The sequence below is a fragment of the Lynx canadensis genome, chromosome B4 (assembly GCF_007474595.2).
Source record: "Lynx canadensis isolate LIC74 chromosome B4, mLynCan4.pri.v2, whole genome shotgun sequence".
NCBI classification, from domain to species: Eukaryota; Metazoa; Chordata; class Mammalia; order Carnivora; family Felidae; genus Lynx; species Lynx canadensis.
This window is the reverse complement of record NC_044309.1, coordinates 117,230,062-117,257,642: the sequence shown is the minus strand read 5'-3', so window position 1 is coordinate 117,257,642 and position 27,581 is coordinate 117,230,062. Positions and strand designations below refer to the sequence as shown.

General features: G+C 38.0%; 1 protein-coding gene across 1 annotated transcript in view; it reads right to left on the bottom strand.

Annotated features, from left to right (window-relative positions):
* The window catches only part of CFAP54 (cilia and flagella associated protein 54), a 353,980-nt gene that overhangs the window by 109,255 nt on the left and 217,144 nt on the right, over positions 1-27,581 (bottom strand). The window contains exons 57-61 of the mRNA XM_030323452.1: positions 25,178-25,333; positions 23,763-23,868; positions 22,745-22,838; positions 19,523-19,621; positions 18,598-18,739 (exon numbers count right to left, since the gene is read on the bottom strand). Coding sequence (XP_030179312.1) covers positions 18,598-18,739; positions 19,523-19,621; positions 22,745-22,838; positions 23,763-23,868; positions 25,178-25,333 — 597 coding nt within the window. The remainder of the gene's footprint in view (positions 1-18,597; positions 18,740-19,522; positions 19,622-22,744; positions 22,839-23,762; positions 23,869-25,177; positions 25,334-27,581) is intronic.

Here is a 27,581-nt window from a genome sequence, read left to right as displayed (position 1 = left end):
GCCTTTCTGCCTCCTGTCACTCTCCTCCCTGGAGAGCTACGTGACTGGTGAATTTGGGAAAAAAGAAATTTGGATATGCACAGTTATGCTGGTTCTTCTTGGGAGAGAATGGTTTAGGGAGTGAATGTTCTCTGCTCCTTCATGCAACAGATTTAAAGGGTATGTGTCCACACAGATTTTAAGGGGGCCTGTAACGACCAAATCAACCAACCGAACAAACAAATGTAGCTGGATTGGTAAAATCTGTCTACTTTCCTATTCACTATTAGGAAGGCCACTTACCAGTAATATAACCACATCCAACAATATCAACTTTATGACTCATAGATAGGTATTTTTTAATCTCAAGCTCTTACTCTTTATTTTTCAAGTGATTTATAATCTGGGAGGAAACAGGGGTGTTGAGTATTGGGCATGCCAATATCCAGTATCTGGAAACTAATTTAAGACATCCCCCCTGGGGGTACCTGGGTGGCTTAGTTGGTTAAGCATCTACCTCTTGGTTTCGGCTCAGGTCATATTCTCATGGTTTGTGGGTTTGAGCCCATATTGGGCTCCACTATGACAGTGCAGAGCCTGCCTAAGATTCTCTCTCCCTCTCTCTCTGCCCCTACCCCGTTCTCTCTCTCTCTCTCAAAATAAATAAATAAACTTAAAAAAATTATTATTGTCTACCCAATAACCTAGCTTTACTTTAGGTTCTCAATTTGGAAGAAATAACACTTTCAGGTCACTTCTCTGGGACAGACATATGGACATGTCTGGTACGGGCAAGCGTATAATCACAAAAATGGAAGCACTATATGGTGAAGTCCAAAGTCAAGATAATTGAAAATAAATGACTGATATTTTTTGTTTGGAAAGAATTCTATGCAAATGACTTACTTTATTCATTTCACAAATACATATTGGAAATTTACAATACACTGTGTCCACTTAAACTTTCTCAAATGTGCTTCCTTCAGAAATATAACAGTGATTCCAAGAAGTTTTATAAAAATACATAATGTTTGAAAACAGTACCTTGACTGAGTTATACAAGGTTTTTTCTGAGAAAAATGTAGTTTCCGCTCCTTGACATAGTTCTTTTGGAAATTCATCAATACAAGAGGAAGAATACAGCTGTAAAAATCTTTTAAGGAAAAAATGCATTTCCTTTTGGCGCAATATCAGCCCAGAGTTGAAAAGGGATGTGAGAAGTGTATCATCTGGCAAAGAAATTCCAGATCCTGGCTTTGGAGATGCTTAGGGAAGAAAATAATGTAGAGTCGCATTAGATAACACAATAGTCTCAGTATTGTTGGTATTTGCTCATTAGCCACTATCCCTGGAAATCACTCACCTCAGCTAGTGGCTGCCAATGTAATTCCTCCACTTTTAAGCTTACATGCTAATGGGATTGCTTCTTGCCACAGGAATGAAAGAAAATCTCAGAAGGGTGTGAGGATATTGCTTGAAGTTCTAAGTCTTGACAATGCGAAAACATTCTATCTAGTTGTCTTCTTTGGGACTCACTTCAAAAACAGATCTTAAAAGCAAGAATTGAGTTGTGTGCAATTTATTTGACAAGTGATCTCAAGGAGCATAAGTGAAAGAACAAACAAAGTGTGATGGAGAAAAGAGCCAATGAGAGTAAGTTAATGAATGGGCTGCAGCTGTGGACAATGAGGGCTCAGTCCTGCTGAGGGCCTTCTGGAAAATAACATGTAGAATTGTCTGGGACTGGAAGCTGGAACGGTCGCTACCATTCCCTACCTCATTAGTTGAAGGTTACTCCCAGACGTGCAGAATCCCCGGCACTCTGGGCTGTCCTGACAGTGGGCTGGGCGAGTCTCAGTAGGTTCAGAAAAGAGCCCAGAGCAGAAAAGCAGTAAAACGTGGGTGCTTGATGTGGCAAGGGCCAGCAGGTGAATTCAGAGGTGAGCCGGGCTGATGTGGGGCAGGCGTTGCCAGGGTGTGCTGCACTGGCTCACTTCCGCATCCTTTGTCACCGAACTTCTCTTCCTCTTGCCCGCCTCGTGATGCACGCCCCTGACACTTCCTGGGTGCTTTTCTATCCCACTGCTAGTCCCTGATAACTGTGCTTAGACACTCCGTGGCAGCCTATTTGCTCTGCTGGCTCCTCCATCCCTGGGCCCTGACATGGGTCAAACTGTCTCTTCCGCCTGTTTGCACTGATGAACAACACTAAATCACCAATGTCATTGCCACAGAGAAAACACAACATACATTGTCACAAACACAATAGGGACTGACGTGAAGTAGATTATACCAGTTTTTTCTGGATGCTCTTCTGACAGCATTAGATGATACAACAACAACAACAACAAAAAACCTAAACAAAACAGTGAAATGAAGTTAAGTATCCTATCTGAAGCATGAATCTCTTCTCTTGTACATACTGAATACGGGAACATTCTCTCCTTAAAGCCAAAATTTTATCGTGTTCATTTTCTAAGCTGTCACATTACTATCACTCAGATTCTCGACTGTTTTGAGTCATGGGCCACATTGGCACTCTTGGGAAGCCCCTGGATGCCTCTTTATAATAACATTTTTAAATACATCAGATAAATAAAATACATAGAATGTCAAAGGAAGTCAGTTACGTTGGAATACTATTCTGCCCAAAGATCTGTGTATCCCAGCTTAAGATCCGCTAAAATTTTCATCTTCTGATGAGAGTTCACTCAAAAAGATGCCAAAAGTACTTTATAATTCTAAGAAACATGACTTGAACAAGAACTGGAAAGGAATGTGTTCTTTCTTAACACATCAAAAACCCACCTAGCAATTTGCTCATATTATTAATCCTTTGCAGATGAATATAGTAGCGCAGTAGAAGAATCCACGTAATATCCACTTTAGTCGGAGTCTTTTTTCTAGCATCTGTGTTGTCACACATGCCATCATTTTGATAAGAAATGTACAGGCAGTCTGGAACACCACTTGGTAGTTATCTGCAAGTAAATAATAATAATAATAATAATAAGTGAAAAAGTTTTTAAGACAAATACTATGCTTCCCTTGAAAAATAACCACATGTTAAAAAAAAAAAAAGCAGAACCCATTAAGGAAAGATTGACACATGGGACTACATTCCCATTAAAAAAAACATTTTGTATCATAAAAGACACCAAATGCAAAGTTACAAGACAAACCATTGACTGAGAAAAAATATTATAACATGTATGAATTGTTTTTCTTGGGACACCTGAGTGGTTCAGTCAGTTAAGTGTCCCACTCTTGATTTTGGTTCAGGTCATGATATCATAGTTCATGAGATCGAGCCCTCTTTGGGCTCTCAGCTGACAATGCAGAGCCTGCTTGGGATTCTTTTTTCTCTCTCTCTCTCTCGCTGCCCCTATGTGGCACGTGCATGCATGTACACGCACACACACACACAGTTTCTCTCTCTCTCTCCCAAAATAAATAAATAAACATTTTAAAAATGATCTGTTTTTTTCTCAAATATGTATAGCACCTTGCACCAATTAAAAAAAAATCAGAGTCCAACAGAAAAGTGGGCAAAGAATTTCAGCAGTCAACTCCTAGAAAAGGAGACTCAAACAGCCAAAATTTTAACATCACTAAAAATCAGAAAAATGCAAATTAAAGTGAAATACCATTTCCCATCTCTCCCTCGGTAGTTGATAGATATTAAAATCTGAAATAATAAATATTGATAACGGTGTGAGGAAACCAGGATTCTTATATACTACTTGCGAGGGCAACTTCTTGGGAAAGCAGTTTGGCAGGATCTAATACAACTCAAAATGCGGATACTCATGTAAGTGTACGAGGACTCTTGTGTAAGACATTCATGACAACATTGTTGTAATATCAAAAAAAAAATGGAAATTTGGAAAAATAAACAGAAGTCTATTCATTTGATGGCATGAAAAATGAATGAATTAGATTGATAGAGCAGAAAGTATCATGTAGTATCTCAGTTCAAGTTCCAGATGTACTTCTCACTACTGTGTGATTTGACCCTCTCTGTTCCTTAGGTCTCTCTGGGTTTTTGACTTCTTGGGTTTTAATCTTCTCATCTTTAAAATGGGCGTGATGAGGGTGCTCCTGGGTTGATCTTCACAATGTATACCAAGTTAACAAGCAGGTGATACATAGAGTATACTACCATGTGCATACATTTGAAAAAAACCCAATGAAATATTTTGTATTATTTATGTACACACATACACACACACAGATATATATATATATATATATATTAGTATTTTATTAGGGTTGTGGTTGCCTCTGGGAAGGAAGGGAGGAAAGATGAACAGAATTTTTTATGGTTAATGGTCTATGTATGTTTTCTTGAATAATAAGATGAACCCCCATGTACTTACCACCCAGTTTACCAAACAGAATATTCTCAGTACTTTTGAAGTACTATGTAAACCTTTCTCTAATCCCCATTTCCTTCTTCCTTCTTTCCTGCCTTCCTTCCTTCCTACCCCCCTTCCTTCTTTCCTGCCTTCCTTCCTTCTTTTTTTTCTATCTCACATAAACTTTTTTGTTTGCAACCTTGTGTGCTAAGGTACACTTGCTAGTAACTTACTTTTAAAAAGTTCCCCCAAAGAGGGGCGCCTACCATTTGAGTCCTTACAAGGCCCTCATGCTTGACTGACTATCCAGCTAATTTTTCCTAAAATCTATAAAGGCTTTGTTCTACTGCTTTCTAGTATCTGTCATTGCTGGTGCAAAGCCCGATGCTAGTCAGCTGTTTATTACTCTGTATTTGACTATCTTCCCTATTCTGTAATGTTTTAATAAACTCCTCATTATTTGTGGTGATTTAAAATTTCATTTTGCATCTAGGCCTAGATCTTTTCATTCACACTGCTTTTGGAACATAGAACGCCTTTTTGGTGTGAACCCTCGTCTCTCCTTTTGGTCTTGCAAAATATTCTTATATTTATTTCTTTGATGAAATAATATAAGAACATACTGATTCTCTCAACTTGCTCTCTTTCTGCCTTTCCCTCTCCCTTTCTCTCTCACTCCACATATTTGGGCGCTTGATTTACAACAGATGTGATGCAGCAATGTCGTGAAGAAGGTTTGTCTCCTCAATACATGATTCTGGGTTAATTGTATATCATATGGAAAAAAAATTAATCTTGACTTTGGCCTCACACCATACACAATAATATATTCTAGGTGAATTACAGATCTATATGTGAAAAGTAAATAAAAAAAAGATGGTTAAGATAGGAGGGTATCTTTATAATTTTTGCAAATAAAAAGATTTCTAAAACTGAACACATAAGGTAGAAACCATAAAAGAAAACATCTATAAATTGGACAACATTAAAGTTATGAACTTTGTATAATCAAAAGATACCGCTAGCAGAATGAAAAGGCAAAACACAGGAGGGGTAAAAGATATTTGCAATACATATAATCTATAAAATGGTCATATCCAGAATCTCTCCATATTTCTAAAAAGAAAGACTGAAAACCCCCACGGAAACTGGGCATTATTCTTGAATAAGGAGTTCCCAAAAAGACTAAGCAAAAGCCAATACTATATATAATAGTGCCCTACAACTGTAGTCATCAGGGTAAACTTCAAATTCAAACCCCTTTGGGAAACTTCTTGGTAGTATTCACTAAAGTTGAAAAAATACATATCTATTAACCAGCAGTTCTACTCCTTGGTATATACATAAAAATGTGTACAGGGATGCCTGGCTGGTTCAGTCAGTTAAGTGCCTGACTTTGGCTCTGGTCATGATCTCGCAGTTCATGAGTTTGAGCCCCGTATTGGGCTCTGTGCAGACAGCTCAGAGCCTGGAGCCTGCTTTGGATTCTGTGTCTCCCTCTTTCTCTGCCCCTCCACCGCTTGCACTTTGTCTCTCATTCTGTCTCTCAAAAATAAACAAACTAAATTTAATTAATTAATTAATTAAGAAAATTTTTAAATGTGTGCTTTGTGCACAAAAATGTAATGTACAAGCATATTCATGGAAGCATTGTTCATGATAACCCCCAAACGTTTATCAACAGTAGAATGGATAATGAATTGTTATTATGTCCATCAAGAATGAACTACACAAATATAGTGTTGAACAAAAGAAGACAGATACAGAAGAATATAGACTATATAATTTCACTTACACAGAATCAAAAGCTGGCAAAACTAATCCATCTGTTATAAATTAGAAAGCAGGAAGGTTAAGATGTGTTAACCTTACTGTGGTAATCATCCATAATGTGTACATGTATAAATCATTACATGGTATACATTAAACTTACACAATGTTACATGTCAATTATATCTCAATAAAGCTGGAAAAAAAGAGGGTTGGTAGGCAATGGTAGGGGGGATGATGTAGACTTCTGGATTCTTGGATTTGTTCTATTTTTGACCCATGATGGTTGTATAGGTATTTCCTTTAGGATGTTGAATCAAGTTGTATCTTCATGATTTGTGTCATTTTCCATATTTATGTTATAATACAATAAAATAATTTTGTGGTGACTTCCAGCAAATGTGTCCTTATACTATTGGCATGTATCCTTCTCCTGGAAATCATCCCAAACAACACAAAACACAGGTAACAAAAACACAGATTCTATTTTCAGTATATCAGGGAAGAGCTAAAACCCGAAACCACAAGTTGTATGGAATCATGCCCAAAGTAGCTGTCACCAAGTAGAGGATGCAATGGAGACAGAGGATAACACCGAGATATAAATCTCAGAAAGAAATAGCAATGCATGCTTCTTGATAGTGAGGTGCACATTTTTAAAACAGTATTACGGTGCCTGCTAAGTTGAGGCATCTTAAGACCCATGGTTCACAGTTTAAAGAAAAAGGAACAAAACTTTGAACGTGTATGTGGTAAGCTCTTTAAAAGTCAAAAAAATTCTTTGTTATAGCTTTTCAAACTACAAATGAAAAAATCAGTGAAGCATCATATAGAGTAGGTTATCATATTGTGCTGGCTACAGAAATGCACACAAAGCCTACAGACTAATAAGTTGCCACAGTTGAATACATGTCCTGAAGTCTAAGACCAAAACGTCCTGTTTGCAACAATCTCCACTGGTTGAAAAGTCAGTAAACAAATTCTAGCACTTTCCAATAATAAAATGACTTGTTGAATTAAAGATGTAGCTGCAGGGGCTCCTGGGTGACTCAGTCAGTTAAGCATCTGACTCTTGATTTGGGCCGAGGTCATGAACTCATGATCGTGAGACGGAGCCCTGCATCGGGCCCCATGCTGAGCATAGAGCCTGCTTAAGATTCTCTCTCCCCGTCTTGCTCCCCTCTCGTTCTCTCTCAAAATAAATAAACAAACAAACAAATAAATAAATAAATAAAAATAGATGTCGCTGCAAACATGAAGACTCTATTAACAGCTCCTCTGCACAGTTGTACTTTTGCCTTGCACATGCTCAAATCTACAGACATTGCTGGACATGTAATTTTGGTTATATTTGACAGCATCGGCACCCACTGTTCAAAGATCTCCTTGTATGTGAATGATGAGCAGTAATGCAAGTGAAATGTGCAGTGTTGAATAGTCTTTCTGAATCCAGTGGTTGATCCTGGAATAACCGTGTTGATGTTTGCACTGACGGTGCAAAAGCAACAGTAAATAAAACGGCGGTGCCTTAGCACGAACCTAGGAAGGCAGTGACACCAAACGTACTAGTAGTTCTTGCATTTTTCATTGCCACGCACTCATTATAAAATGAACAAGTTAATTAAAGTGCCAGTTTCACTTAAGAATATCCCTGATAAAGCAGTAAAATTAATGTTATTAACTACTGACCCCGAGTACCCGTCTTTTTCACATTCTGTGTGATAACATGGGAAACACACATCAAATATTTCTGCTTCATACTGAAGCGCAATGGCTGTGTTGAGGAAAAGCACTTCTGTGATTAAGTTGCAAACGGAATGCACTGCTCCTCCCCCCACCCCTGCAGCCCACCCACTGAACAACTGAGGAGACAAACTGCTTTCAGACTTAAGTAGGTGGCAAACGCTTTCTCATAAATAAAAGTAGTAGGTCTTCAAGGAAAACAACTGACAGTATTTGCTGCCAATGATAAAATTCAAAATTTTCAGTAAAAGCAGAGAGTTTTGGAAAATTTGTATATGCCACCATGGGCTTCCCAGTGCTTAGACTTTTCTCATACGAATGGCGGTGATATTTTAAAATTTTGATTTTTAAAAATTGTCCAGTGAATTGCACCAACATTTGGAAGTTCTACATAACCCAGGAGTCACTATTTCCAAGTGTCTAATACACGGTGTAACAAAATCATGCCTGAGTAAAAGATCCATTCAAACTGAAAGACTAATGTGTTTTAATGTAACAGGGTACAAAGAGTTCAGTGATACTGCTTCAGAGTCTACATCGGAACTAACCTTTAAGAAACTACCACTTACCCAGGGTTGGTTTGGGACCAAAGAAGAATATCCACAATTATCTGAAAAGGTTCCTAAAATAATCCTCCATTTTCTGTCTACATATCTGTGTGAGGCTAGGTTTTCTTCACATATTTCAACGAAAATATTACCCTATAACAGACTGACTGCAGAAGGAGGTGTAAGAGTCTAGCTATCTTTAATTATGCCAGACACTAAAGAGATTTTTAGTGTTCTTCATGCTAACTTGCAATGGATTTATTACTATTCTTTTAAAATTAATCAATATGATGGGTATTGAAGAGGGCATCTTTTGGGTTGAGCACTGGGTGTTGTATGGAAACCAATTTGACAATAAACTTCATATATTAAAAAAATATAAATAGAAAAATAATCAATAAATTTTAATTTTTCAGTCTTAATTTCTTTTCTTTTGTTCATATAACACAAAGATTTTTATTTCTATAGTATAGATTCCCAAATTGAGATTAGCGGGTCAAAGGTGGTGTTTACCATTTTAACAGCTTTTGCCTGATTAATTCCCAAAAGGGGTTATTACATATTACTAATTACTACATAAAGATTATATATCCCTGTCAGTCTTAATTTCTAATGTAACTTTATTTCTTCTATAATAATAGATTTGCCTAATTGTTGTATAATGTGATTTGAAGTAAATTTGAAGTAAATTACATTTTTCTCCAAAATTATATATTCTACAAAGTTTTTCAAATTTATTTGCTTAGAGCGAAACAAAAAAACTCTAATAATTTAATTTCTCCATATCAGTGATCACTTTTGTCTTATCATTTATCATTTGTGGGGTTCTTTTTTTACTGTAATTTTCCTAAATAACTTTGCTAATAGTTTATTGGTTTTTTTCCTGCAATTACAACTTTATTTTATTGTTTTTTTTCCTAATTTATTACATACATCTTGTAAAATGATACAAAATAATGCCAAAGTTACCTTTCATGTCAATTGGTTAAAATTGTTTAGCCAGTTGCCTATTGCTAAAAAAACCCAACGATCAAGTTTTAAAACAAAGAAAACCCAATTCTGTGTTCTATTTAAGAGGCATATTTAAAATAAGATTATTGAGAAAGGTTGAGAATAAAAGAATGGGCAAATGTGTCCTAGAAAAATGTAAACAAACAAACAAAAGGAACTTTTGTGAACCTACTATCAGACAAGCTAGTATTCTGGCCAAAAAGCACCAAGTGAAACAAAAGTGGAGCCTTTATAATGTTACAGGGTCTAATTCACAATAAAGATATGAGGTAGCTCAGTCTAATCCACAATAAAGGTAGCTCAGTCAGTTAGGCATCCAATTCTTGGTTTCTGCTCAGGTCACAATCTTGAAGTTTGTGAGTTCAAGCCCCGTATCAGGCTGTGTGCTAACAGTGCAGAGCCTGCTTGGGATTCTCTCTCTCCCTCGCTCTCTGTTCCTCCCCTGCTTGTGTTCTCACTCTCAAAAGAAATAAATAAACTTTATATATATATATATATATATAATTTTAATAGAATATTCATACCTTAAGTAACAGTTGCAACAATTAAAAAAAATACTATAGCTATAAGACAAGAGATAAAATGATAGTAATAGTAGGAGACTTCTATTCACCTTTTCCAGGGGTTGTCAAACTATAGTTCATGGGCCAAATCAGGCCTATCCATGTTAATGTATGGCCCATGAGCTAAGAATGGTTTTCATACTTTTAAGTGGCTGAAAAAAAGCAGAAGAAGAAGAATATTTTGTGACATGTCAAAGTTTTATGAAATTCAAACATCAGTGTCCATAACTACGTGTCAGTGGAACACAGCCACGTCCATTCGTTTACATCCTGCCTGTGGTGCCTTTCACATCACGGTAGCAGAGTTGACTGCTTGCAACAGAGACGACAAAGCCTAAAATATTTACTATCAGTCCCTTTACAGAAAACGTGTACTGACCCAGACTTTGTTTACGAAAAATCAAGTGGAAAAAACAATTGGAAGATAATAAAGTAATAGAGAGTCATCAATAGCCTCCATACACAAAAACAACAACCAGTAGAAATTCAATGAAAAAATTTTACAGTGCCAATAAAAAGTTTAACTATTTAGAAATAAACCTAACAAGAAACATACAAGATCTATTGGAAGAAAATGTTAAAGTACTCCTAAGGGACTAAAAAACAAAAAGACTTGAAGTAAAAACTATAGGACATGTAATATTCTTGGTTAAGATGACTTGATAACATAGAAATGTAAGTTATTCCTAAGTTAATGCCTAAATGTAATGCAGCTCATAAAAACACAAGAGAACTTTTTTAACTAGGCAAGCTGCTTCCAAAGTTAAAAAAATAAAAGTCATAAAAGACAATTTCGATAAGAAAGATTAGTGAGTGGAGACTCATCCTAATAGATATTAAATATAAGGCTATGATAATTAAAACAGTGTGGTGTTGAAGCCTGAATAGAACAGAGCAATAGGAAATGAATAAAAAGTACAGAAATAAGGCAGCCATCTGGAAAAACTAAATGTGTATCCATTTGTCATTTTTTACATATTCCAAATAGGTTTCCATAAATTATTAAAAGTCTGTGGGAGAACACACTTATAGTCTTAGAGTAGGGACTAGATCTTTCTGATATAAATCCAGAAGTTATCAAAGAAAAGATTAATAATGTAGCCCGGGTGGCCCAGTCGGTTGAGCATCTGACTTCGGCTCAGGTCATGATCTCGCAGTTCACGTTAGGGCCCCACATCAGGTTCTGTGCTGACAGCGCGGAGCCTGGAGCCTGCTTCGGGTTCTGTGTCTCCCTCTCTGCCCCTCCTCACTCTTACTCAGTCTGTCTGTCTCTCTTTCAAAAATAAATAAAAACATTTAAAAAATTTTTAAAGATTAATAATTTATACTATTTTGAAATAAAACATTTTTTTATGGTATAGAACCACCATCAAAAAAAATTGGATAATTGGAATTCCAATTCCAATTGATAATTGGAAAAATATATTTGCAAATTAAAGGACTGATTTCTATAAAAGGCAGGGGGAAGAGCTTTCACAGATACTTAAAGAAATGAAAAAAAAAAAAAAACACCTCAAGAAAAATTGAGCAAAGATTATGGGCAGAAAGTTCACACAAAAGATGATTAAGCTTAGTCCTAGCAAGAGATGTGTAAATTAAAATGAAATCTTCTTAAAATTATACATGTGTGTGTTTGTGTGTGTATTCATAGATAAAGTGTACATGTGTGTATACCTGTGTGTATTCACAGATATACATATATATCATATATATGTAAAGTTTTGTACATAGGCTAGTATAGCTATTGGGTCAACAGACACATCGTATCTATTGGGTCAATAGATACACTATATCTATTGGGTCAATAGATAACATATATAAGGCACACATATATACATACATACAAGGTTACCTATAGTAGAGTTGTATGTAATAGCAAAAGAGTAGAAACAACCTAAAAAAAATCTATCAAAAGGAGACTAATTTAGCTATAACACAATTTATAGAGGGTTATTATGCAACGATAAAAAGACACTGTATTGATTTGAAAAATTTGCCAATAGATACACTTATATTAAGTGGAAGGAAAAAAGAGCAAGGAAAGTAATTGTGTGCACTAATATTTATGCTATTAATTGTATTTGTTTAGGGAAAAACATATCATTGTATTGGTGTGTGCAGCCATATTGGTTCATGCAACATCCATCCTAATCCCTGAATGTGCCTGCCTATATTGAAGTTACAAAGATAAAAATCACGGTTGCGAGATTTCCTTGCAGCTAGGGCCCTGCATGGGACTTAGGTGTCATGAATTCCACACATTCACGTAGAAGTTGAAATTGGCACTGTGCTAGGTGGTGCAGGAGACAGGATTCGAGGCACCTCTCTTGCTGGTGTGGGTTCTGGCAGAGGCCACGTGGCTCTTGAGGCTGCAGCCAGAGCAAAGCCTCCTTCCTTTGCAGGCAGATTCCTGATTCTACAGCTGCCTTTACGCTCTGGTCTGAATGTTTGTGTCTCCTCCCAAATATGTTGAAATGCTAATCCCCAGTATGATATTAGAAGGTGAGGCCTTTGGGAGGTGCTGAGCTCATGACATTAGGGCCCTCCTGAATGGGATGAGTACTGAGAGGCTCCAGAGAGATCCCTAGCCCCTTCTATCACATGAGAAGGCACCATCTAGATACCAGAAAGCGGGCCCTCACTAGGTACTGAACCTGATCTTGGACTTCCAGCTCCCACACCTGTGAGAAGTACATTTCTGTTGTTTATAAGCTAGCCAGTCTGTGGTATTTTGTTATAGCGGTGTTAACAGACTAAGACACTTATTTACAACAAAACAAAAACCTCCAGTTCCCTTGGTGGCCTAGCTTTGTGTCACTTAGTCAGGATGTTCAGCCTAGAATTTGTTTCTTTGGTCCTCGCAGGGATTTTGGAAGTCTTAATAAATCTCCTTCTGCTTAAATAAATTGGAGTGGATTCTGTCCTCTCCAGTGGCACCTCAGCAGTTTGCATAAGCATGTATACCTCTGGTACAGAACCTAGAAAACTGATTGTGGTAGCAGAATAAAGGTTCCCAAAAGATGTCCGTGTACTCATCCCCAGAACCTCTGAATATGTTAGGTTATAGGGCAAAGGAGAAATATGGCTGCAGATAGAATTAAGATTGCTTATCAGCTGACCTTCAGAGGGGGAGTTTTCTTAGGTCATCCATGTAGTCCCAGTGTAATCCTAGACGCCCTTATATGTAGAAAAGGGAAACAAGAGAGAGAGACAGGGTATGTCAGAGTCAGAGAGATTGGAAGATGTAGGGAGGGGCCACAAGCCCCTGGAAAACACAAGGAAAGAGATTCTCACCTAACGCCTCCCCTAAAGTACTCCGCTGACACCTTAATTTTGTTAGCCCAGTGAGACCCATTTTAGACTTCTGACCTCCTGAACTGGAAGACAGACCTTGTGTTGTGTTAAACCACTAAATTGTGGTTGTTGGTTACAGCAGGAATACAATGACAACATCAATTGTCTCTAGGGACAAGTCAGTCATTTGTAGAGAAGACAGAAGGGAGACTTTTCTCTCCATGCCCTTTGAGGTCTTTTGAGTTTTGATTCTTGAGAACAAATCACCTATGTAAAAAATTGAACTAAACTAAAAGAGCCTCTGTACATATTTGAGCAATGTCGTCTGGTCTTTAATGTCACAGGAGAAAATTACGGCCAGTTCAACTCTTCTTTCTTTATAGAAAGTCCACTTCTCCTGACTGAATGCTCACAATTACTTTCTTTGTCTTTATAATCCAAAAGTGATGTCAGAATTTTTCCAGGTATAACCTGCAATATACATTTATTTTCAGAAGAACCTTTGTGGGAGGTGGATCGTTTTGCAACCGTTTCCCTCCAGCCTCAGCCAGAGCTGCCTGGGTTTCACTGGTTCTGGGCAAGTATTTATGCTCATTTCCCTGCAACTTTCAGGTGGTGAGAATTCCAACCTTACAATCTCAGGTGGGGTTCTGACTTCTCCCAAGTGACTCATTTTTGGCCCTGACCGGGCAATTTGGCACGTTTCTCTGCATCTACTCAGGCCGGTGGGCAATGTGTTTCTAGTCCTCAATTTGACAAGCCCACTCTGAAGCTCAATTCTAAGCAGTTAGCAGGGTTCTGACCTTCCCTACCCACAGGGCCCTCCTTCCAGACCCCCTCTTTGTCCTCGCATCCAAGTCCCAGCCCTAGCAGTGCCCTCGCCAATGGCGTCCTCACCTTCAGCTCTTGCTTTGGTAACTTGAGATTTCCCTTTCCTGACTTCATGCTCAGCTGTAAGTTAAAACAATTTCAGTTCTGTTTTATCCAACCTTGTGTTACATGTTTGGATTGGGGAGGGAAAAAGCATCTTTCATGTCAGCTCAATCCGAAAGGGTGATGCATTCATTCTGCACTTTGATTTCCTGGTAATACTTTCTTATCACACCCAACACAGTGATCAAGGGCACAGCTTTTAGAACCGGATAGATCAGGATTTGCATCAGCAGTAGAAAATTATCCTGGTTACATAACCTCTCTGAGGACCTTTCTTCGTTTAATATATATGCATAATGACACTGCCATGGGATTTTCGTCAAGGACAGATGAAATCACACAAAGCACTAGCGTATGGCATCAGGACACACTGGTCCCACCGTTATCTAGCATTCGCTGCATATGGCTTTCTGTTTTGTGTCAGTCTTTGACCGGGCCCTGCTGAAGGTTTTAAAGGATCTTGTTACATTTCTTTTGGCTCCCTGAAGTGTCAGTCTTCCTCTGAGTCTTCAAGAGAGCATTTCATTGTGCTTGTCTGGCAATGTTTCCTTACGGGTGCCTTCTGTTGCTTCCTATTTTACATTGTTGACTCTGTCTAGAATAAAGAATGTCTTCACACCTAGAGTCTGGTAATAGAGGGTGGAGAATATGTGCTCTGCTCTTGGTCATGAGACGGTTCCTTCTCAGATTTAAGTGATCAAAGTATAGAGCTCTGAATGACATTTCTAGAAGCTTGCAGGTGTTGGACCAGGACAGCTCTGCTTCACTGAGGATGGTTCTCATCATGCTCCAATTGTCTCAGCTGCTAATACTATGAACTGATACATAGCAGGTACACACACGCATGTGCACACACACACACACACACACACATCACTGCTATTAGCATAAATGATTTTTCTCCATTATAATCTGTAAGTAGTGTAATACTTTGGGATTTGAGGATGTAATGTGTTTCCCTAGGTCCCCACCTATGGAGTATTGTGTCTCAGAGGAATACAAGAAATCAAGATAGTAGCAGAGGAATGGCATCTCAGTTTTTAGTTGGTATTGACCCCATGTTTCTGGACCAGGCCCAAGGCAGTAAGGAAAGAACAAATCCTATTTTTTCAGGCTGAAAGCTTTTCTCTGTTTCAACAGGCAGAGCCTATATTAAAGGTCAGCTGTGATCCTAAGTCTTCGTTCACAGTTCTCTTTGTATGTTCTGACAATAGGTTCACTGCCATTAGTTTTCGCAAGACAAACATTTATATTTTCTATAGACCAAGTGCATTTGGTTGTGAGAAGCTGCATCCAGGACCACTAGCCCTAAATTGTACTTTTAATTCAAACTGTCTTACAGAATTTAACAATTCTTATCCCAGCTGAAATTTTTCCTAAAGCCGCAAGAAAATCAAGACAAAAAAGATAAGTATATTTAAATACAACTAGGCCCAAAGTAGGCATCTAATAAATGTGTGTGTTTTTTTGCATTGAAACTAAATATGATCTTATATTGCCAGTATCATCATCTCAGGGTCTCTATGCCTATAAGACAATGTAGAGAAAACCTCTATAAATTGGATCAGCTGAATCACTCTGGTATCTTCTTATTCTGCAGACGTCATACAGTAGCTCTCTGGTACACATGCTGACCTATTATGGTTCACATACACATGAATAGTCTATTCTATCATCATGCTTCTCTGATTGCCAATTGCTCTGTTGAGAAAATGTGGTTTTTTATACCTGCCCCACAATATACTTGTTCCAGAAAAAAAAAATGTTTCCAATTAACTAATATGCCCATCCTGTCTGTCGTCCAGCTTCAGCCTAATTTGCTTCCATTAATATGGACCTCTTAAGAGACATATCTATATAATTCCAAAGTGTATCTCTGTTCTGACTGTCAATGACTGGAACCTCATGGAAGGAAAGACTCACTTTCTTGGTTTTCTATGACTCCTCCTTCCTTTTGGACACAAATATCTGGTGCAGCGTTCCACACACAAAAACCATGACTATTGGTCACCACCTTGAGTACACATCAATGCTAGCAAAGGTGAGATTACTGAGGACGTTTTCTCCTGGATGCTAATTTATGCTAATGCAAGGAAAATCAAACAAGTTTTATTTGTTGCTGTTGCCCATTAGCAATTCATTATAATATAAACTTCGTTGCCGTCTGGGTATTTGTAGCAGTCAGGAGGGGATTCAGTACCTCCTTCCAACCCAAATACTGAAGTGAGGGAAATCATCAGCATGAATTAATTATCAGTCTGCTAGGAAAATACTGGAGGGCAAAACTATTACCCTTAAGGCAAGGCAAAATGCAAAATAGATGGGACTTCAAAATTTGGTCATTTCAAATTACTATTTTTGTAAAACAGTAAAAGAGTGCTAATGGTACAAAACAGAAACTGAAAATTGGAATATACTATGAAAATCACTGAGAAGGGCAAAGAAATCACACATTCTAGCAGTAAGCACAGCTAAGATGAAGACCACCTGCTCAACTGATCAGCTCAGATCATTTGGATCTGGGATGCGGCTCCTCACTGCATGTGCCCATGGGTGACATCATTAACGGATCACTGCGACACCTTTTCCTGTATTTCCATACAGGGGTTCAGAATTCCTCTCAGGTAGCTGCCAGCCACAGACTGGACTTGTCACGTAAGATAGTTTGGATTATCATTCAGCAAACATTCGTGCCCCTCTCCCTTCCTCGCCTGGCACAGTGGATTCCCCTTCCTCACTGATGTTGGACTTGGCCATATGATTTGCCATGGCCAGTGAGATGTGGTGTGAAGAGAGACCTTGAGTCTACTTCTGTGATAGAGCTTGGCCCCTTTGGTCTGCTGTACGCCGTGAGAAGAGCATGCTCCAAACAGCCACTGCCTCCTCAGCCTGGGCTTCATAACAAATGTACATGGACCAGACCAAGTCAAAGGATGAATTCTCATTGCCACTAGGTTCTAGGGTTGTTTGATACACAGCATAATTTTGGTAATAACTGCTTAATACAGCATTTTAGATGAAACCGATGAAACAAAAACCCACCAGACATCAAAGCAATAAAATAGGAAAACCACAACTTGGCATAAAAAGTTCATCTAATGGTTTAACCTCAGGCAATACATTTTTGGGTTGGAAAGGAAGAAGCCAAGGAAAGGGATGGTTTTAGACACTAATCCTTTGGCTAAAGTTGACTTAACACTTCAGCAGAGTAAGCTGCTGCCTACAGATGTGTTTTCAGCGGCTTTAGGAAGAACACTCCCACCCCCACCAGGTTAAAGTAGCACTCTTCACCGCATTTGGCTCAATGCTCACCTAGTGCCAAGGAAAATTAGTTATTGTTGTTACTGAAATGTCAGCCTGGAAGTAAGACTCCAGCACCTTATGTCTTTGAACCATCCAAGTGTCACCATACAAGAAGCACTCGATAACTATTTTTCAAATGAATGAATGGACAAACACATAAATGAATCTTAAATATATTACTGCTGATCTGACTTAGAGGTTTATATAATGGTTTGCTAGCTAACCAAGGAGCCGTAAAATAGAAAAAACAAATAATAGTGAGATCAAGTTTAAATTCTAACCTCTCATTCATTAATTCATTGAACAATTACAAGGGGCGCCTGGGTGGTTCAGTCAGTTAAGCCTCCAATTTCAGCTCAGGTCATGATACCACAGTTCATGGGTTCTAGCCCCACATTGGGCTCTGTGCTGACAGCTCAGAGCCTGCAGCCTGCTTCAGATTCTGCGTCTCCCTCTCTCTCTCTGCCTCTCTCCCACTTGTGCTCTCTCTCTCTCTCTCTCAAAAATAAACAAACAAAAAAATGAAAAAAAAAATAAACAATTACAAATGCCTGTCATGTGCAAGTAATGTGTGATTTTCTGCAGTTAGGGCAGCAAATCAAATAAAGTCCCTATCCTCAGGAAGCTGATGATAGCTTAATGAGAGAAAGTTCAAACATGTATACCCATGTGCACACCCATACATGCACACGCACACACACAAATATAAAATAACTAAGAAAAAGAACAGAGAACTACATGAGAGTACAAGGGTGAGCACACATTTTAGGGGATCAGGAAAGGATCCACAAGTAAATATTTCCAAAAGGCCTCATTTGACATGTGTGAACTGGAAAATAGACAGAAGGAAATACCATTTTTCACAGAGTCCTGCATCTGAAATGCAACAGCTGATTAACACAGACGTACATACAATGAAGTGATGCCCCTTTGTTTTGGCAGCTAGGCTGCAGAGCCCCTGTCTTTCTGAGGTTCCTCCTGCCATGATACTCTCTGAGCTAAAACCCAACAAATCACCATGATTAAACCTTTGCAACTTGATTATGCATTACATGTATCAGGTTTTTATAAAATGCCTAGACATTTCAAACATACCAAGCAAATAATCTGTATATGAAGACAAAAGATCCACAGTGGCAAATTCGGGGATATTTGGTAAGGCCCCTTGGCTGACTTTATCAGTTCTAGCATTCTTCTTTCCAATAAGTAGATTAACTGCTAGCACAGCTTCACTGACCTAAAATTAATGCAGAATTAGAATTCATAAATGTAAGCTTTCTGATTCATAGATTATCCATTAGGCCCATAATGTGAAAAAGTGAATTCATAAAATCATATTCAATATACATTGGAAGAAAAAATAAAGACAATCTGGAAAACAACATGTGATGCCCAACATGTAGTATATATCATTGTCAAACAAATCATTATTGTTGACAATTTAATTAATGCATGAGTCACTTTTTTTTTTTTTTAAATTTTTTTTTTTTTTTCAACGTTTATTTATTTTTGGGACAGAGAGAGACAGAGCATGAACGGGCGAGGGGCAGAGAGAGAGGGAGACACAGAATCAGAAACAGGCTCCAGGCTCCGAGCCATCAGCCCAGAGCCCGACGCGGGGCTCGAACTCACGGACCGCGAGATCGTGACCTGGCTGAAGTCGGACGCTTAACCGACTGCGCCACCCAGGCGCCCCGCATGAGTCACTTTTAAATAGGCTATCTCACCTAGCTCTGAAAGATATTTGCCAAAATGTCAAAATGTGCACATATGTATCTGCCAATACTTTCATTAAAGAAAAGCCAAAACAAACAAAGACAGGCCTGCCTAATAAAGATTAAAAACACAACATACTTAAGGAGCATTCCTAATCTTCCCAAAGAAAGATCATTGGCATAAATCCTAAAGAATGTGAATTTTCCTTTCTCTTGTCTAGATACATTATGCTGTCTTAGTAACTAGTAGGTAGAGGATACAGACAGGCCAGTTAAAAGGAAGCTTAAATAAAAATCACACCAACCTGGGCAGCAGCTCTTATCACAGTCCAGGCCAGTGAACTGTACACTTCAAATCTATTTACTGTTCGTTCTTTAATAGAACTATGCCTTCTGGTAGGAGTCTAAAAAATATAGCACATATGTTATAATAAAGATAGATAAAGATACCATGAAGTTGCATGACAAATTTTCTCATCCTCTGAAAATGACATTTCAGTGGAACACTATATAGCCATTAAGAATAATAATGTAAAAATAAAGAATAATAATGTATGTATTAGATGTATTGACATGAAAAGATGTTCAAATATATTAGAGACAGAAAAGTAGAGGTTACAAAATAGTATGCAAAGTACGATCCTATTTTTAAAAAGATATGTATACACATACATTCCCTGTATACACAAGCAAAGAAAATTATTAACAGTGGTTATTATGGCTCTTAAGGGTGCTTATTTTTCTCATCTTTTCTAATTTTTTATACTGAGCTTGGATTTGAATAACAATAAAATAAACACAAATGGCATTTTAAGGAAAGTATTTACTTAAAATGGTATTTGCCATTTTAATAGATGATTTATAAGTTGAATACATTGTGTGAGAATGTCAGAAATAAGAATATTACTTAAAGGTTTCTGATAGATATTCACTATCACTTTTCTAACTAGGGAACTATTAAAGGATGATGTAATCATAAAGTTCCATAGAATAGCAAAAATAGCAATGAATGAAGATATTTTTTTACCGTGTGTGTGTGTTCAATTTTTTAAATAAGAAAGTCAATGCTACAAAAATTAACAGAAAGAAACTCCAATGGCAATGTAATATCTGCCTGTTTTACATTTTTAAAGATAGCTAAAATAAGTATTAATAGTTAATTCTTAATATTTAACTATATGGATAAAACTGTTCAATTAGACTGCTTGGTTCTAATTTTTTGATGCTCATATTTTGGCCAATTCCTTGATCTTCAACAAGACTGCAGAATAAAACAAACAATAACAAAGATATCTTTGTTTTACTTCTGGCTACAGGACTCCCAAGGAAAAAGAAAGTCAGTGAATAGTGCTGATGCCAGAGCAGGAAACACAACGTGTAAATGTGGCCTAGCCTAGATCAAGTGCTAAGATTGGCTGGAGGTAGATGATACCTGGAGAAGCCACCTATGGATAATCTAAGCAATACAGCCCTCTCCCAAAATACGAGAACCCTAGTCATTAGCTGTAATGAAGCCACTTAGGCTTTGGGGTAGCCCTTGTGGCTTACTGGCTCTGTAAGTTTGGGCAATTTACCTATTTAAATTCTGGAAAGAATACTAATAGGCACTAAATGAAGAATACATAATAACATTAAATAACTATAATGTAAGAACAATGCTGAGCATGGAGCCTACTTAAGATTCTTCCTTTCTCCCTCCCTCCCTCACTCTCTCTCTCTCTCTCCCTCTGTTCCTCTCCCCTGCTCACACAGTCTCTCTCTCTAAAACAAACTAATAATAATCATCATAATAATAAATTAATTAAAAATTAAAAGTTACTGGCCTCATATATCTCCAGAGCACCCACATCCTGCCCACAGGATCTCCCTCAGTCTAGATCCCTGGAATTCAAATGTGGCCCACAGACCAGCAGAAATGCCAAATCTCAGACCCCATCCTTGACTTACTGAATCAGACTCTGCATTTTCACAGGATCCCCAGAGATGCTTCTGCCCCTTGGTTTGGAAGCACCACTCTAGAAGTGCATGCCCCTGCAACTATTTGCATGGTCCCCTTCTCATCCAGTAAATCCCACCTCTTGCCACTGCATCATTCACAATCCCACCAACCCAAGTTCTTTCCTAATCTCCAATTTTACTACCTAAACCACCCCCCCTTCCTTCTCTTCTTTCTCTCCCTTTCTTCCCCCCCCCCCACCCAACCTTCCTTCCTCTTACTTTTTTCCTTTATTGGTTTATTGTCTCTCTCCCTCTACTGAAAACTAGTTCCACGAGAACAAGGACTACGTTTGTCTTAATCACTGCTTAATAACCTTCCAGAATACTGTCTGGGTCAGAGTGAATGTTCAATAGGTATGTGATGAATGAATGAATGACTATCAAAAAGTGATCTGTTAGCAGGCCGTATCAATAATGAACATCTTACTTGTCCATCTGCTTAACCAATATACCATTTCCTACAATTTCCTGATTAATACTAATACCTTAGAGTATTTACATACGCCTACATTTCATGTATTACATTTTAACAGGCAAAACTGTCCACAGGAACTCTTATTTCCAGAGCCTTATATACAACAGGCACATGAAAAGATGCTCAACATCACTCCTCATCAGGGAAATACAAATCAAAACCACAATGAGATACCACCTCACTCCAGTCAGAGTGGCTAAAATGAACAAATCAGGAGACTATAGATGCTGGCGAGGATGTGGAGAAACGGAAACCCTCTTGCACTGTTGGTGGGAATGCAAACTGGTGCAGCCACTCTGGAAAACAGTGTGGAGGTTCCTCAAAAAAATTAAAAATAGATCTACCTTATGACCCAGCAATAGCACTGCTAGGAATTTACCCAAGGGATACACGAGTGCTGATGCATGGGGGCACTTGTACCCCAATGTTTATAGCAGCACTTTCAACAAGAGCCAAATTATGGAAAGAGCCTAAATGTCCATCAACTGATGAATGGATAAAGAAATTGTGGTTTATACACACAATGGAATACTACTTGGCAATGAGAAAGAATGAAATATGGCCCTTGGTAGCAACGTGGATGGAACTGGAGAGTGTGATGCTAAGTGAAATAAGTCATACAGAGAAAGACAGATACTATATGTATTCACTCTTATGTGGATCCTGAGAAACTTCACAGAAGACCATGGGGGAGGGGAGGAAAAAAAAAGTTAGAGAGTGAGAGAGCCAAACCATAAGAGACTCTTAAAAACTGAGAATAAACTGAGGGTTGATGGGAGTGGGAGGGAGAGGAGGTGGGTGATGGGCACTGAGGAGGGAACCTGTTGGGAGGAGCACTGGGTGTTGTATGGAAACCAATTTGACAATAAATTTCATATTAAAAACAAAACAAAACAAAACAAAAAACATCCAGAGAAGTATCTACACATGAGTGTGACTATAAAGTAATAAATGAATTTCTCCAAATCATACATAAAAATCAGTCTCATTATTTCAATAGCACAGAGTTAACAAAGGCAATTAACTTAAGATTTCTAATAAAATAGTTTATTACCTTAAGTGTTAATGGTGGTGTTGAAAGATTGTTTTTTGGCTTCCTCATATGTAAAAATAATAAGGCCATTTCTAAGTAGGAGTCTCTTATCAACCTAAAATGATAGAACACTGTACTTATTAAATAGTTTCACCACTCATAATCATTTTGCACCATTTTCCACAATTTCTGAGCTGATGAAAGGCAAAAATAGACAAAACCAGTATCTGTCCCAAATACACACCTTCTTTTCACAGCACCATTGGCAGAGACAGCAGCACCTTCCTCCCTACTGAAATTGGAAGCTCTTGAAGAGAGTTGAGAATTCTACCTTGTCCTGTGCTGGCAACACTCCATGGCATGACTGCTCTGAAGCCCAGCATCCATACCATTCTAGAATATTCCAGCACACAAGTCACTAAAGAAGTGAAAATCAGGACTGAAGGAACCTACCTTGAAAATCAGACCTCTTTTTCTACCCTCCTATACTAATGAAAATGGAAAGAGACATGGAGTAATGCAGAAAGCAGTTGTATGATATGGGTGAGGTCTGTGTATTCACTATCAAACCTGTCAGTTGGGGCTATTTAAATCAGTACAGTTGTAATAATGGCAGCTTATTCTCAATTTTAAGATGATTTTTATATAGAATTAAGTTGGCCATCCCTGGCCCTGTTGACCAGAGTGAATATCCACATAAATCCCTTCTAGATACAATTTTACATCCATGGAAGCTGCTGGAATCCTGGGACAGATAGGAGATCGATGTGAGTAAAGACTAGAAGCAATACACAGTCCAGTATGCCACCATGATAACTGCCATCACCAACCATTGCTGTAAATGAGGCTTTGGGTCAGAGCAAAGGGCAACAACCTTGGAAAGGAAGTCAGTAAATCTGGTGGACAATGGACCCCAGTGAACTAGTCCTGCCATAGGAAGATGGTCTCCCAGTCATCCCAGCCTTGAATGTTCAATGTACTACCAGAGCATGGGACTTAAGCCAAAATATGTTATAATAATGGGAAGATTTTTTTTTACCCCGAGTTTTGATCATTTCTCAAGCTTAGTTGTATAGCTTCAAATAAACTCTCAAGTTGTGAATTTGGAGATTGCTCTTCCATCAATATTTGACGTTCTATTTTGCCTGAAAGAATAAAAAAAAATATGTACACAAATGGTTTTTCCTTTTTCTATCATTTAGAACTTTAGAATAAATATTTCATGCTGGGACTTCAGAAAACTGGATGTGCTGTCCTTCCTGCCCATCTGTCTGTTGTTTTTGCTGTAAGGTCAGCCAATAGTGCAAGATCTTTTACTTCTTTCCCCAGGAGTCTCCGGGTTCATCCTGCCTTTAGTTAGCAACACTGAGTCAAAGCCTCCTTTGGCTTTCCAGACACAAATGTTCTTACCATCTTATTTTTATATTTCCTTACTTTGTACCTCCTTTTCCTCCTGTGGGGCCCATTCCCTTTGTCTACATCCATGTCCTCTTCCTCTTGTATTACAGATACAGTATTGCGGATCTCTGTCTAGTATTGCAGATCTCATAGAAAACATCTCTGCTAAATCCTAAAAAGTCAGCAAACACTTGAAAACCATCACAAATGATGCAAATACTTCAGTGTTCACACCGCTCTCGACCCCATGGTTAGCCACAACGTTCAGTGGAATGGCACTTTTGTAGCCAAAGGGCAAGGAAGGAAAATCATATAATCGCTATAAAAAGAATTCAGTTTTCATTTAGTGTGTGGACAGGGCACAGAGCCTCCCAGGGTTAGGTTCACGCCTGGGAACTATCATTTAGTAGCTGCTGATTTAGAGAAGGTTTCTTAACCAGACTGTACCTCATTTTCCTCATCTGTCAAGTAGGATTAGCCATGCATACCCTGTAGAACTGTCGTAAGAATCGGCAATATGAGAGGTTACACACTGACTACTATAGGGCCTTGCATCTAGTCGACGATCAACAAATGATAGCAACCATCATCGTCACTCTTGTCATGCCCAAAGTAGCCACAGTAATTATGCAAATATATCGTACATAACTTATAATTACAGGTGTGCTACAGCTATTTAAGTGGGTATGTGTCTTTTATAGAAATTAACTAAAATGCTTAGCTAAGGAATGAAATCACGCATAAAAAATGCCTTCCAAGCATTCTTTAAGAAGCATTATTTATAGCTAAATGGCTGATGCTGACATTTTTGAGTCAAACATAAAACTTTGTCTAAGGAGGGTCAATTGTAATTATAAAAGAGACTAAGTAGTAGTACTCTTTTTCCCCTTTCTTGATATAAGTTTGCCAAAGGTACCACTTTTGTGTCATCACTAAGCCCTTTATAAAATATGTATTTTTTTACAGTCAGTGACCAGATTTTCAAGAAGCACATTGTTAATAGGAAAAAAAAATCCCATAAACTTTATCACAGTTCTGACCCCAAGTACATCTTACCTTTCTGAAAAAGAATTTCTGCCTCTACCTCATGTTCTTCTGCTGCTGCTACCTTACAGAGCTTCCGTGCCATTTCAAAAAGATGAAGGGCAGGTAACCACTTCGAGGGATCCTTCTTTTTACTGGTATAATAGACTTGTTTGGCCACTGTATGTCCTAAAGGGAACAAGTCGGATGGTGAAGAAAGAATGAAACACACGGCGTTTGTAACAAGCCTCCACGTTACCAGATTTCTCTCACAATAAGTTTGCTTAAGAACTCTAGTAGTCTTTACTTTCTAGCATCTAAGAAATATTTTTTAAACTCAATATTCAAATATTTCAATGAACTTGAACAGTAGCACTTAGAAACTTTATCTTTGATAAATTTCAACATTTTCTTATTTTTAAAATGAAGGATATAATCTCTCAGGTCTCTTTCAGCTCCAACATTTCATGATGCTCTACAGAACAACTGTGTTCCTAACATGAGATTGTTAGTAGGAAAACGTCTGTAAGTCTTATGAAGCTTTATATTTTTCCCAGTAAAAATTTGCATATATTAATAGGCAGTAATTTTGTTTCTATTCAGCTCTATTAGTGGTGGCTTGCTATGCATATTTTATCACTGCAACTAGATGCCAAAGCCATTTGGATAAGGGCCACATGCTGTACTTCTTGTGTGGTCCCGTCATCATTTAAGATAATGAAGGACTGTTGTATTGTTGAAGAGGCATTAGACGTAATCTGTGTGCCCTCACAGACAGACAGACACATAGCAAATATTTTCTGAATGCTGGATAAAATGAGAGGCACTGGGCAAAAATGAGAAAAGAGAAAAAGAAGAGCTCAGGCTTATTAAGTGATTCCTACAATCCAGGAACCATCCCAAGGACTTAAGCATTATCTCGTGTAATCCTCCCAACTCTGAATGGATGTCATTAGTACACTTCACAGAGGACAAAGCAGCGGCACAGTGATTATTTTATTTTATTTTATTTTATTTGCCCAAAGTCATGTGACTTGTAAGAAGCAGGGCTGTGATTAGAACCCAGGCAGTCTGACTCCAGGGCCCACACTCTAATTATGACAAGAGTAAGACCAGACTGGAGTAAGACCAGAAATCTTTCTCCAGAGTCCATGCTCTTCAATCCCAACAATTACCAATCGTGAGTAGATCCCAGGTAAGGGTATGCTAGTAGCATTTTGTCCAAGGCAACCTCATTTTTCAACACATCTGCCTTTTATATGTCTCATTTATTGTTTCAAATTATATTAGAGCTGTTTATTCATATACGACAACATTATCAATTATCTTCAAGTAATTTGGGCACTGACATATATGTACTATATATAAAATCTATGTTATGTATAATAAAGCATTAATATATAATAAAAACACTTGCATTGTCTTCTGGATTTCTATTGAAACAATAAAGGGATTTGTTACAGAAATTACTGACAGTTCTCTCTCTCCCCCTAAGAGGATGACAGGCTGTCTGAGGGCAGAGATGATCACTGGCTCCCTCTTGTATCCCCACTCCCCAGCATCATTCTTGCATCTTTCTTCACTGCTATTACGTAAGCAATCAATAATCTATTTTTTAATCTCATAAAGAAGCTCGAGGTTCAGTCATTAGTGGGAAAAATAATCTCAAATAACCATGATGCTTATTTTTGGTTTTATGAAAGTCTCAGAATGCCTTTTTCCATCAGAGGCTTTCACAAAGGAAAAACAATTGTTTAAATGGCTCTATTCTTGCGATGCAATCTATACTCTCCCTATAAAGGAAAACTGTCGAGAAAGCATCAAATCAGATGATTTTATGCTTCATAATATTGAAGTGCTCCTTTTTCCAATAAACATCAACTCTGTGAAAAAGAAGTTGTGAAACTGATGTTGTTTTGACAGAAAAGCTGCTTTTGGTTTTGTTTTTAGGTCTGTATTTAATATAATATAACAGAAAGCAAGCTGTTCTGCCTCAAGTTAGTCTAAAAAACAGTGGCACTATTGTCACAGAGTGGTGACACATCTTCAGGATTAGGAAGTCAGGAAAGCAGAGAATACATTTGATTTCACACAATCTGCACAATTTAACACAATCTGTACTTTAAGCTCTTGTAGAAATTGAATATACTGATAATATAACAAACTGTGAACTAAAAATATACAAAAATAGCTCTTATGGGGTCAGATTGCTGGAAGGAAGTCTAGAGGTCAGCTAGGCCAGCCTAATCTCATAAATAAGGAGACTCAACAATATAGAGGTGATACAATTTACCCAAAGTAATAAAATTCATCTCTGATGATGATGATGATGATGAGGAGGAGGAATCACATAAAATAATAATGAGTAATAATCATGAGGGGTAGAAGGGAGAAGATCCTGGACAGATGATGGTTTGACCACACACAGCTCTCTTGC